This window comes from Lutjanus erythropterus, chromosome 12, assembly GCF_056507025.1.
Source record: "Lutjanus erythropterus isolate fLutEry1 chromosome 12, fLutEry1.hap2, whole genome shotgun sequence".
NCBI lineage: Eukaryota > Metazoa > Chordata > Actinopteri > Lutjaniformes > Lutjanidae > Lutjanus > Lutjanus erythropterus.
Window position 1 is genome coordinate 32,103,335 of NC_139328.1, and position 13,752 is coordinate 32,117,086.

A 13,752-nucleotide genomic window follows, 5' to 3' on the forward strand; every position below is an offset into this window, starting at 1 on the left:
TTCCTTCCAACTTCAAGTGCTTCTGCTTTCATTCTTAATAATTCTTTAAAAAATAACATAAACGTAGCCAGCCATGGCCTAAGCATGTGCCAAAAAATGGAATGAATAGTCTTTGGCAATGAATGTCTGATTTATGTATGTATAACTGAAATAAAAATCCAGCAGTCAGTAGCAGTCCTTTCATGAAATAAAAACAATCAAATAGGCTAATTAAACATATAATATCCAAGTTTATATCATCACAGCCAAGCACGGTATTAAGACATTTTGTATATTGCGATATTGCTACATCCCTACTCTTGAAGGAACAGTTTTGCATTTTTGGAAATTTGCTTTTTTGCTTTCTTGTCAATTGTTAGATTAGAGGATTGATATCACTCTCTTCTTTGTAAGCTAATATGAAGTGAAACTACAGTCATCAGCTGGTTAGCTTAGCGTTACCTCTGTCCAGAGTTTAAAAATACACCTACTAGCCCCTATAAATTTCACTTATTATTCTCAATCCATCCATTTTCTTCCACTTATACGGAGTCTTGTTGATTTCCAGTGTTTATGATAAGCTAAGCTAACTAGCTGCTGGCTCTAGCATCATATTTAACATACAGACATAAAAGTGGTACCAATCTCCTCATCTAACATCAAAAGAATCGGAAGAAGTTTTGAATACAAAGCGATCTTTTACAAAGAGAGAAAGCAGACAAATTATGTTGGGGGATTAGCCTTTCATATTGATATATAGCACTGGTTTAATAGTACTTGGATCTGTCCTTCTGAAACAGCAGTTTAGAAGGTTAATATGTTGTGGTTTGGAATGTTTTTGCTAGCAAGCCCCATCTGCTGCTGTTCATATCTGCCTGAAAAGCATCAAACTTGCTCCTCGGGTCATACCACCTCATGTCAAAAAAACTTGAACCACCCCTTTAAGCTTTCAGCGCTCCTCTAAAATTGCCTGCAGCTAATAAAAGGGGATACAAGACACACACACACACATCTAGACACACACCTTGTTCTGCTTGAATGAGTTCTATCCAACCATCAAGTAATCAATAGCAGCGCAGGGATGAACAGAGTAATGCTGCTTTTTCCCTTCACCGAGTTAAAAAAAAAAAAAGGAGGAAGGAAAATAGTTTGGGGGTCAATAAATGAAGACAGGTTTTAAGTTTTAATCTGGGGTAAAATTACTCTTTTGGCAAGAGTGTTTGGGTCTGAACTTTTCAAGTTCTAGACAACTTTTTCATCTTTCATGTGACTAGTGAAGGGTCCAAATAAAAAAGAAAAAACTCTACAAATAGGTCTACCCCCAAGAGATTTAGCTTTTTGTTTTTTTTTTTCTTAACAATGCTACCTGTCACTGCTTTCCTCCCCCACTGAAGTCATCCTGGATTTCCCCTGCTGTCGTGTGTTCCATGCCACAGGCATTGCTTTTATTCTTATGGAAATACCTCACTTAATCTCATGTGGGATGAGTTATGTGTTTATATTACATGAAAGGCAGTATAGAGGATATACCTTATATGGCTGTTAGCCTTTTATGGCACATATAAGGCTGATCAGAAGACATGAGATTGATTTGAGTCTATTTTGCATTTCAGATAGTCCCTTCTTCTCTATGCCTGTCCATTTCTCTCCTTTCACCCCAACATTTGTTAGGCAATTACATCCAAACGAGGACATAATAGTCCAGTCTGCGAGCCTCTGCCTTCTCTTTCAAGTCCAGCCTCTCTCTGAGACGTGGACGGGGGCCAAATGTGTACAACAAACACACTTGGACACACACAGAAAGCCAATAAAAGACAGGTGTGGAACAGTGCAATAACGGTATACAGCAGACTGTCAGCTTCAAAAGCTAAAAGGACAAGGCCACCATTGATCTTGGCTGATAATTGCACACCCACTATCCAAGGTAAAAGCACTAAAGGCGGAGGAAAACACACAGACCGACCAGCACACAGGATGGGGAGGTATGAAAACAGGACGGGGGTAGTAAAAAAAAATGTGTTTACTGTGTTTTTATCTCGTCACATGTGGAGATACACACAACCTCCATTCGCACATGTTGGACCGTTACACAACTGTAAAGAAGGGGGCTGTTGTTGAGGGACAGAGCTGAGCAAACAGAACCAACGGCAAAGAATGCCATTTTTTTTTTGCTTGCTACTGCAAACAAGTCCGGAGTGGAAATGGCATTGCTGGAAATTGCAACGAAAAAATTTGCCGGAAACACCTGAGGCCAGGTTTAAACACAAAGCACATGAGGGAAAAAAAAAAAATTGGAACAATGCTTGAAATACTGAAGGATAGAGCAAGAAAGGACGAATGATTAATTTCAAAGAAGTGGGTGTTGCGAGAGGTTTTTGGCTTTAAAATAATTTTTCCAGGTAGTTTTTTCCATTAATTTCAACTATTCAGGTGCTTTGTGTTGGTTTCAATAACACAGTGTGCTGTACAGACTGTAGAGCTCCCTGAGGCAAATTGTGATTTATGATATTGGGCAATATAAATAAAATTGACTTGACAGTGCAGATAATATCTATACCCAGTTAATGAAAGCTTTTCCATTTTCTTCTCTACAAATGGTTGAAATGTCTGTTTTCCCTTGAGAAATTTTCTTTTACAACAAAGTGATGCTATTATACTCAAAAGTTGACATAGGAACACGGCAGAAACTCCCAAAAACATGGATGAAGAAAGACTCAGAAACACTTCAAGGCGGGAGGTGAAGCCTGCCATCATGGTGGCAAGACGCAATAATTGATCAAATGGGGGTAAAAGTGCACACTTTTGGACCAGCTTTCCTCCGAGGCATTCAAGGTGTTGCACTCGGCTGCACGCGCTCAAAGAGTGATGGAAGTATTTATGTGAGGGATGAAAAGAAGACAGCTTGAGAGAGGTTCAAAAACATGCTTTCTTTCACAAAGCCAGACAGCAGGCTGATCGCTATGTGAAGTGGGTGTGAATGTCAGACTGTAGGTTTCAGAAAACCTGTCAGATGCCCCCCCCCCCCCCCCATCTGATTCAGAGGTCAGAGCAGTGGACGTAAAGGGTTTCAGACACAGCTCAACAAGGCTATGTGACGCTATTAGTAGGGCTGGACATCATTTACAAAGTTACAATACCAGTAGCCTTGAAGTGATACCATCTGAGTGCTTCATTCAGTACGTTTTTTGAAGGTTCTTCTTTATGAAAAATTCTTGCAAGAATCGGCTGCAAGCAAGAAATTTGAAACATTCTGGTCTGTGCCCACGCTGGCTTGCGTGCCATTCTTTGCTGACGACTGGCTTGTTTATCTGTCGAACCCCCAAGCTGGTCACTTCCTGTTCACCCTACTTTAAATACACACTGATGGCACTGATGAAGCCACCATATCTTTAAAGACAAGAAGAACGACCATGCAAGAAGAAGAAAATGACAAACGTTTTTCCAAATCCATGATTCAATTTGACTTTTAATTGTAAACGTCACAATTTGATTAGATGGGATTTTTTTATTTAACTTTTGTTTTAGCACTGATTGCATTGCCATTGTTAGACTTTTTTTTTTTTTTTAAATCGTCTACATGGTATCAAGTGTTTCACAGCAGAGTTGTATTAAACATTACTTACCACGGGTAATGTTACCAGCAGAAACAATGGTGGTGGATCGCAATGGTTAATCAAAGAATTGTGATACATCTCCAACTCTGGCAGTGGTATCAAGTTGAAAAGTGCAGCTGAAGGCTACTGGTTAGCTATGCTATGTTGTTTTTCAAAGTTTTTTCCTCCGGACACACTGTCAGATGTGGTTTTAGAATCGAAATTGTGACACCCCTAGTAATGCTGACATCAAAGTTTGATAAAGAGCTTTTACTGCTTTCACTGACTTTGTAGTGCCCGCTATACTCTCAGAGAGCAATGGCAACTTCCACAGTGAATTCACAGCCATAGAGGAGGTGCCGCACGGACCAGGCTGAATTTGGTGTTAATCAACACGACTGTGAGGAAGATCACAGCACTGGACCAACTGTTCAGCTGACAAGTGTAGAGCACTTAGCAACAAGACCGAGACAAAGGAAAAATCTGTGGATTGGCACTCTCCAATTCCTCTTCCATCATGCTTTTTGTGTCTCAAATGTAACATACAGATGGTCGCCTCACTGTCTGGTGGAGGAAGCCCTCAAACAACAACTTCTGATTAATGATTTTATATAATCAGCCCTTATGCACACTCACACACATGTGTGTACAGGTGCCTCTCCCCTTTGATGAATACAACAACAGAGCATCTTCCTAATGGCCTCATCTTTCACAAGCCTCTCCGAGAGCTAATAAGAGTGCGGGGACGATTTGTTTTACCGATTTTCTCTTTTCGAGTGTGGCGGGCATGGAATTAATTACGCTGATTAAATATTGTCTGTCTGTGTTGTGCGCTGGGGAAGGGCTGAAAGCAGACTATGTGAGTGTGTGTGAATCTTTGTGTGTGTGCTAAGTGGCTAAAGTTGTGGTGCAGAAAGGGTTCTGCTGTGAATATACATGGATAGATAGATATACAAGAACAAATACACTTAAGGAGAAAAAAGACATGGTTTTGCAAATTAATGTTCAAGCATCCAGCCACAATTATTACTGTAGTGAAGGTTAAAGCACTTACATGTTAAAAAAAAATCAATTTTTTTTATATGAAAGTGATGATGAACATTTAAATAATAGCAGTTTTATAAAGCATATTTCTAAGAAAAGTTATAAAAGGCTTTACAAGGAAACCGGAAAGACATAAGAATTAAATTACGATATATACATACAGGACAACAGATGACGTAAAACAAACATAAGACAAGTTTTCCACTTGGAGGCAGTGTGACAAGCTATAAACACAACATTTATCAAGTTGAAGGCTAACATGTCAGACCATTTGACAAATCTAAGTGTAATATTCACACAGTTTTTTGTTGTACGCCAACAATCTGCCGTTTACTTTAAAACAGTTATGATGTGGAGGTTGCAAAAAAAGAAGGGCCCTAAAGCAGGACTGCAGAGTCTGGGGATGATTCTCTGTGAGCGCGGCTTTAATTTCTAAAGGTTGTTTGGTCGGACATTGTTTACCCTCCAACTTTTAATAATTTTCATTATGAACAATAGGTCAATTATCATACTAATTTATTAATGAATTCATTGTTTAGTCTACAAACTAAGGGCCCCAGTTTGTTGTCTTTAAATTGTTGGTTTTCTGTAACCAGCAGTCAATTAGAAGAAAAGGCTCTTGATAAAAGACTCAAAAAGGTAAAACAATTACCAAATTGTTAATTAATTTCATGTCAATTTAAAGATCACACCACAAGATGTAAAAATGTATTACTAAAAGTACAGAAAAGTACACCATATTACATTTTTATGACGCAAATACATAGTGCTTTAATCGATTAGTCAATTGAAAAAAAACTATTTTGATAATCCATTAATCATTTCTGTCATTTTTCAGGAAAAACAGTCAAACGTGCTGGTTCCACAATCTCAAATGTAAGGATTTGGTGCTTTTCTTTGTCATTCATGAGTAAATGAAGACTGTTTGGACTGTTGGTTGGACAAAATAAGCAACTTAAAGATGTCACTTTGGCCTCTGGGAAAGTTTCTCATAATGTTTTGACATTTTATAGACCATAACAGGAAATAATCAGCAGATTAATCGCAAATGAAAACATAATGTTCAGTTGCAGCACCACTGATAAGACATTAAGTTTCCAGCCTACAGGCTGGATGAAAGAGCCAACAGTGTCTGATAAAACCCTCCAACACATATACATGCATTCTCTCCTCCTGTAGGCACATGTACATCATCAGCTATAAGTCATACCTGACCTTCGTGAAGTTACTCGTGGTTACCCAGAGAGACATGAGCCAACATCCCTATGGCGTGGAAATGCTGCAAAGGCGCACATCCAGAGTGTTGTTGTCAACTCATCAGTCATGACTGACTCTTTCCAGCTTCCCCTGGTTCTCCTGCCAAAACCACTAACACTTCCTCAACCAGCAGCAGCCCCACGCATGAACAGTGGAGGAGACCGTGGGGCAGAAGGAAAGCAAAGGATAAAATCTTTAAGATCTCGGTTTTGGCCAACTAACAGGTCTTTACTAAGCTGGAGCCCATACAGACAGAATGTGATTAAAGTGCGAGTCATCTTTTACTGATGGAAGTTACAGAAAAAGTGAGGGAGGGTGTGTGAAGAACATAAAAGAGCATGGAAAAACAGACAGCAGAAGTTACACATAAAGAAATGAGAAAACAGAAAGGTAAAGACAGGGCAAGGATAGAGAGATGAAAACTGAGCTGTGTCAGTGGAGGAAAGATGGGAGATGAGGCAAGCGAGGGCGAACTCACCGCCTCCTGTCTTTCAACGCAAGGCTCTTGAGCAACCAAAGAGTGGATTTACACCAGAGGCTCGCAAGCTTTTCCACGACGAGGAACCCCGCGGCCATTCTGCCAGGAAATTACATCTGAGGAAATACTGGCAAGACCAGCCACCCACACCTCCCTCTACACACTCGTACACACACTCAGCAAACTGAAAATCATACATGAACTAACACTGACAGAGTGATATCAAGTGGGAACTCCATAGGCAGAAGTAAGTGATGGGAAAAAAAAACAATCTGATTCAAATAGCTGCTCTTTTACATACTTTAACAAGGAGTTTATCAGAATAGTTTTGTTTCAAGGACAATCTCCATTGCCTACATTAACAGTCAGTTATGTAATCTTCAAAATATGTGTGTCAGGTAGAACTGATTACACGTAGTTCATATGATTAATCACACAGAATATTAATGGCCAACAATTGTTCTGCTTGAATAATCATTCAGTTTAACTATCAGGCCCAACATTCACTTAAATATGAATATTTGCTGCTTTTCTCTGTTTTATATCATTGCAAACTGCATTAGGGGCGGTTTAAAACTGCTGCTTGGACAAACCAAGCAATTTAAAGGTGTCACCTTTGTTACTGGAACTTCAAATTGCTATTTTTCTCCACAATTTATCAATGAATCAAAAACATAACCGACAGATTGATCGATAATGAAATTATCATTAGTTGTAGTCCAAGTAGACATAAGGGACTGTAACTGAGAACTGGTTCCAAAAAAGTATGCCACTGAGCTTATTGGTTCCTTTTATCAATGCACAATGCAAAACAATTATGGTGCATCAAACTCGTGCATCTACACTACTGGAAATTTGACAGTTTCAGATACTTAGACACATTTCAGTCAGTAGCAAAAAAGTTCTGATGTTCGATACCTAATTAAAGGAGCAGTTTTAAAAGCTTTTCGACATTTCAGGAGCTGAAATGTTTGGAGTTAAGAAGCCCCGCAGTGTTTTCAGCCCACTGACTGACTGTCCCATACAGTTTAATCCTGTTCAACTCCGCTGCCTCGCTTTGTCAGAGTCACCGGTGCTTCAAAAGGCGTCAGGGACCCATTACAGCTTTATGTAACGTCGCGGAGACGGGGACGTGCACACACATATACACACAGACCACCCCCCCCCCACCCCACTACCCCACCCTCCACCCTTTCTGTGAACAAGGGGTTTTTCTACAGCTGGGTAACAAAGCATGACCCAATAATCCCAAAGCTTGACTCAAAGCTTAAGAAACCCCCCCATCCCTCCCTCCTCTAATATCCCTTCCTCCCGCTCTCTGAGGACTTTATAAGGCTCTGGCAAGGGGGCTTCTGGGCGCACATGTGTGTGTGTATGTATGAAGTGGAGGGGGGGGTTACAAATACAAGCACGCTTAGCTTTGATTATTCTAATTATGACTTGGAGCGAGGAGTAGATTATTATGAACACATGGGCCGATGAGTTGTTGATGAGCTCACGTCCCTTCAATCCGTCAGTATTACCGTTAAAATGGGCTGACAGACAAAGGCCTTTACTCGTAATGTACGGGGGTGGAGGGCATATAAGGGACACTCCAGTCAGCTCATTTTATAATTGATGATGCATACACAGATGTCTTTAATGGTAAACATGATCAGTTTGGATTGGAATGACTGTCTTTTTTCCATAACCTTTTCATGACTACTCAGCTCGCTGGAGGTGCTCTTCCATACGCAAACTTTTAGGGTTATTCCAGTACCGGTAACAGAAAATGCCTCTGATACTACCTAATATGGTCAGATAACACGTAATTTATTAATGCTTATTCTCTGTATGTATTTGTTCATTTTTTACAAAGGGTTTAACCTGAGCCAGGCCATATAATGATAGCAATCATATCTCATTCGTTCAGGGTTACTAGTGCATCGGATCCATACTTGGTATTGAACGATAAGGAAAGTTCAGGTGTTGGAAAGGGTATCAGGAAGGAATAAATGTATCGGAACATCTCTGCATCTTTTATTTTATATATAACACTCGGTCTACTCCTCTCATACACTCTCAGTCTGGTCTTAAACTTTCCGTGACCCAGACAGACACTGAATTTGTCAAGTCCTGCACAGTAGAGAAGCACGCTGCTGATCCAACCCTCCCTCCGTTCCCCAGTGCCAGATCCCACTAGTAATTACCTGAAAAAACACAAGCAATCCCAGATCTGGCTCAAGGCTCACCGATTCTGAGAAACCATGACAAAAACAAGTCTAAGACGAGCATGAGTTTATAGGAACAGGAGCTCCTGCTGAGCTTGTGATAGCTGTGAGGAATATGATATCTCATGATAGCCTAGCTTGTGAGCTCATTGCTCCAGTGTTTTTCAGCGTTCCTGGTTGTTTGTTGCATAACAACTCTGTCATTTAGGGTTTTTTTTTTAATCGAATTGCACTTGAGGGGTATTACTATAAGAGTTAGAGATGTTCTGATATCATTTTTTCCCTTCCTGATACCTTAACTTTGGTTATCGGCCAGTACAGAGTACGGTTCTGGTACTGGTGTCGTATGCCCTTTGTAAAACATGAACAAATAAACAAATAGATAAAAAGAACAAATGCCATCAAACATGACTTTGCCCTCTTGGAGAAAAGGCATATGGAATCCTGCTGGGAAGTACTAGTGTCCAGTTTCAGGGTTAAATAAATTACATGGCATCAGACCTCTGCATGGTATCTTGAACTTGCCAATACCAATACTAGCATTTTAGGCTGTACTGGATGCGTTTTCCGACACTGGTATCGGAACATAGCAATAAGCCTGCCTGACTTGTCTCAAATTGATGGACTGGTGGTGTTTAAACCTTCAGGACACCTGAGGAAAAGAGCTATTTGAGCTTCCCTAAAGTCACATCACTTGGACTGGGTGTTGTTCGGAGACTTTCGATAATTGTACCAGTAGTGATACCTTGACTTTGATACCTGTTCCTGAATGACGCTTTTTTTCAAAACCAACTTTAGAAAAATCTATTTTAGCAAAATTAAAACTACATTACGGTACACATAATTTAATTTTCCAGCTCCTTTTTACACACTCATACTTTCATCACATAAAAATATACACATTTACCACAATTTGGTTAAACTTAGGTTGTCTTTCTCAACTTTTCATATCAATTTTTCAGCTCCTTGCCATTTTTCCATTAGACGCAGTTTCACAGCATAAAAAAATAAAGCACAACTTGTTGATTTACTGTTAAGTTATCGAAACCTGGAATTGAATGAAAAGTGATTTTTTTGCCACTTGATAGTAGTGAAACAATCCAGTCAGTGCCAAAAAAATACTTTAGTTTGATACCAATCTAAAATGACACTGACGCAGTCAGGTGATGACTCGTCTTAACTTCAAGCTTAATGTAAAGAAAAAGATTTGGTGCTGCCCTGTCTAAACAATTAACATGTTTGGTTCAAAAGTTTAATACCAGTTATCCATACTCCAATTCCCTGATAACACATTTTGAACCATGCACCATCCACATGCATGTGTCAGCATGCAGCCACGTCTCCAGCAAGTTCCTATTACAGAGTACATGAGGCATGTCCATCTCGCATTTTTAGAAAACAAGTACTGCCACTACTTTAAGTGGAGATTATATTATGCCATGTCAGGTGAAAGCAACCTTAAGACTGTCATTTACAGGTGTGTAACACAATCCTTAATGAGTGCATTGTGTATGAGCGTGCTCAGTTGCCCAACCTATCTAAATCCAGCCGTGAAAAGAAAAAGAAAAACTTAACAATTGTTCTCCTGTTAAGTCTTTCACTAAACCTTCCACGGTAACTGGTTCCCATGGTGTGCAAAGTGAAGAACAAGCCAAATCTTATCTTGATGTCACACAGCTATTTGGCCCGTCTTATGTTTTGTTGACAGAAAGACAAAACCATGTGCCTGCCTGCTTTGACTGACCTTGGGGGGGAGACTGGAAACGATTCGCCGGCGAGGCAGGTAAGACTGGAAGTGTTTGCTCATGGGTGTATGCTTTGTTTTGAGCATTTAAATTTCAACTGAAGTTTCTACACAATGGGATACAACTTTTTAAAATCACAATATATACATTTGACATTATGTGCTATGATATTTTTTATCAGTTTAAAAGGTCAGTTCACCCCCAAATCAAAAATATGTATTTTCAGAGATGTCTGCTTTCTCTCATGGTGCTCCAATCACCAAGAAAATACATTTGAAAAACTCAATAGTAATGTCTCTTTCCAGAAATCATGACCCAGTTACCCAAGACTTTGTTTTTAGCAGTTTCCTGAGGGACTACTTTCTTTATATGGTAAAATGTAGTTCTTACATGAAACTGCTAACAACAACAACCTCTGTGGGTGATGTTGAGTAACCAGGTCATGATTTCTGGAAAAAGATACTGCTGTTGAGTTTTTCACATGTTTTTGGTGCTTCAAGTCCCAAAAATTGAGTGCATCTGTTTCTATTATATTCAAGGGAAGGCAGAAATGTCTACAGCCGATTCCACGAAAACTCGGCAACTCACACCAAAAGTATCTAGATGGATAAATAAAACTACAGGGAGGATGATTTTGGGGTGAACTGTCCCTTTAAAATGAGCTCTGTAGATGAAGGCACCAGTAGAAGAATCTCCTCATTCTGATGAAGACACATTGCTTAACCTATGTGGGAGTACTAAGTTGAGGTGTTTGTAATGGCAGGAAGTGATGAAAGTAGGTCATCACCACCGGCTCACTCAAGCACCCTTCACCCAAATTATGGGTTACAAACAGACCCTGCATAATACACAAATGTCAAGTCTTGAGGCAGTCAATAAAACTAAAACCAGAACAAATGTGACTTCAATAACTTTACTCATTGTGGGAAAATGTTCTAATAAAATCAACACTCTCAGACAAACTTGCAAAACTTATCATGCAATATGGCAACAAAACTCCCTGAGAGCAAATATCACTTTCATATTCATAAGTGTCAAATTTCATTTACTTATGGGGTGGAAACGATGGGCATTTATAAGATGCAATTAGATACAGCAGTCACAGGGAAAGGCAGCAGCCACAGTTTGCAGCTTTCCCCCCCAGATACCTTGGAGCAACATGAAACCCCAGACAAGCTCCAGTGGCTCTCACACCATATGGCCTCAGAAAAATCCTCCAGGAAACCATAAAAGGCTGTTTTTTTTTGACTATCCATTGGTTTCATCTCATCAATTTCCCTGAAGTCTGGGCTCATTTTGTGGCTGTGCAGAGCCGGGGGTATGAAGCTAATGAGAATGTGAGTGGAGATGGAGCTTTGCGGAATGGCCCTTTGTTTGGAAACAGCCTCTCTGCAGCGCTGGAAATGCGAGACGCTTATCGATCATTTCAACTGGAAGCCTTTTGTGTTGCGAGCCGCTGAGAGGTTTCGGACTGAACGCACCAATAAAAGCCAGTTTAACGTTATAAACAGCTACTTAGGGGTTAACTTTAATCATAAAAACAACACAAACACTCGCAGCGTGTATTTTCCACGCTGGTGGCGACTGCGCTCTTTGTCCGGTCCGACCAGCAGCAAATAAACAGAAAACTGTGGGGGATTTTTTCGGATTAACGTTGGATTAATCATAATAAGAGACCCAATAACCGCCTTTGTTCCTTGCCTAAGCCACCCTCAACCGATGGCGAGTTGAGAAAAAAACGACTTTTGCGACGGGGAATGCGCACAAACAAATATAAAGCCCCGACGCTATAGCGCTGGGTCCTTTTGTATCCGCGTCTGTCAGCCCTCCTCCTCCTCCTCCTCCGCGCCTCCCCTTGCCTCTCTGCCGGGGTTACGGCTCCAGCCTGCTCCGGCCGTCGACCAGAAGCCCCGGAGAGGAAGAAAAGCCGATAGAAAGTGTTAAAACACGGCTTGTCTTGTTTGAAAACCCCTCACACACAGCGAGGAAAGGCTTCAATGTGAAGGTAAAACTGTGCACACACGCAGCTACAGAGTAATGAAAAGCCACAATAGGAAGCCCTTTAAATTTTTAACAGCAGCTGGTTGGCTAAAGCTAGCAGGCGACCTTATCTTCGCTTCCCTTTTCACAGAGAGACCGATAAAAGCTCTAAATTTGACAGTAAATGTCCCCCCGTATGCCTGCTCAAGTAAAAACACACGCAGACCTGTGTGTGTTGATATATGCGGGGAGAAGAGACGCTTTGCATACTTTCCACGATAGCAGGGAAAACTTCCATCAATCATCCCCCGTGAACCTCCAGCAGCAGCGGCACAGACTTGGAAACGGTCCACAGTGTTTGTGCCAGAAAGCTTCGCCTCGGTTACACTGAAACATTCCACTTACCGACTTGTAAAACGTTTTCCACACAGCCGGTCTCCAGCAGCCTGATACCGCGGCGGAAAGGCAGTCCGTCTCCCGTTCCTACTGCTCCGGCTGCCCCCACGGCAGCCGCCGTACCGGCGGTAGATCCTCCGCCACCGCCGGCGGTTGTAGCGCCGGAGCCGGCACCCCCAGCCCCGCCGGTAGCCGCCGACTGACCCTCCTCGCCGGCGACTCGGCACTGAAACGAAGAGTACATGCATATCTCCTTTTCGTTACGGGGAAAAGACCAGTAGACGATGCGGCGCTGGACGGGCTCCGGGATCCGCTCGAAGCGCTCCTCCACTCTCTCGAAGGCCCACTTTTCCGCTACTGCCTTCGCGGCGCAGTCCAGCAGGGACTCCGGGGAGCGATACCGGGAGCCGGGCAAGCCGCTGCCGTGGCCGGGCCCCGGTCCGGGACCTCGGGGAGCAGGGCGCAGGCAGGGTCGCTTGCTGGCCGGTGGTAAGGAGAGGAGAGGATGGGGCTGTTCTCTGCGTCCTTCCGCCATGGCGAGCCGATCAACACTGACGAGACGGACGGTGTGCGGACACAGAGCAGCAGCAGGAAGCCGAGTACACACACACACACACACACACACACACACACACACACACACACACACACACACACACACACACACACACACAGTAGCCAGTGTCAACTCAGGCAGGATCTCACACAAGGCATCCGATTACACCTTTCAGAATAAAATGTGCTATTATAAACAATCCGATTTTTGTTGTACTTTGGTACCAGTCAGAAATAACACAATGGGGGACAAATTCCCATTTTATCCGAAACAGTCTGCAGTAGCGCTCTTGGGAGACAATACTGTTCGTACATGTGAACATTTTAACTACCAGTTAGACCACAGTTTATATCACACACCAAACTGTTCTAATTTATATTTTTCTAAATCTTTTTTTTTTTTTTTTTTTTTTTTTACAAAATGCAACACACAACACACAACTGATGCATTACAAATGTTGGTTGTGTTACTTCAAACTTATTCTGATGTTCTTATTTCAATACCACTATGATTA

The 13,752-nt window shown here is 41.6% G+C and overlaps 1 protein-coding gene across 1 annotated transcript in view; it reads right to left on the bottom strand.

The window, feature by feature from the left end:
- The window catches only part of zswim5 (zinc finger, SWIM-type containing 5), an 81,957-nt gene extending 68,658 nt beyond the window's left edge, over positions 1-13,299 (bottom strand). The window contains exon 1 of the mRNA XM_084732551.1: positions 12,692-13,299. Coding sequence (XP_084588677.1) covers positions 12,692-13,217 — 526 coding nt within the window. The 5' untranslated portion in view covers positions 13,218-13,299. The remainder of the gene's footprint in view (positions 1-12,691) is intronic.
- Between the last annotated feature and the right edge of the window lie 453 nt (positions 13,300-13,752).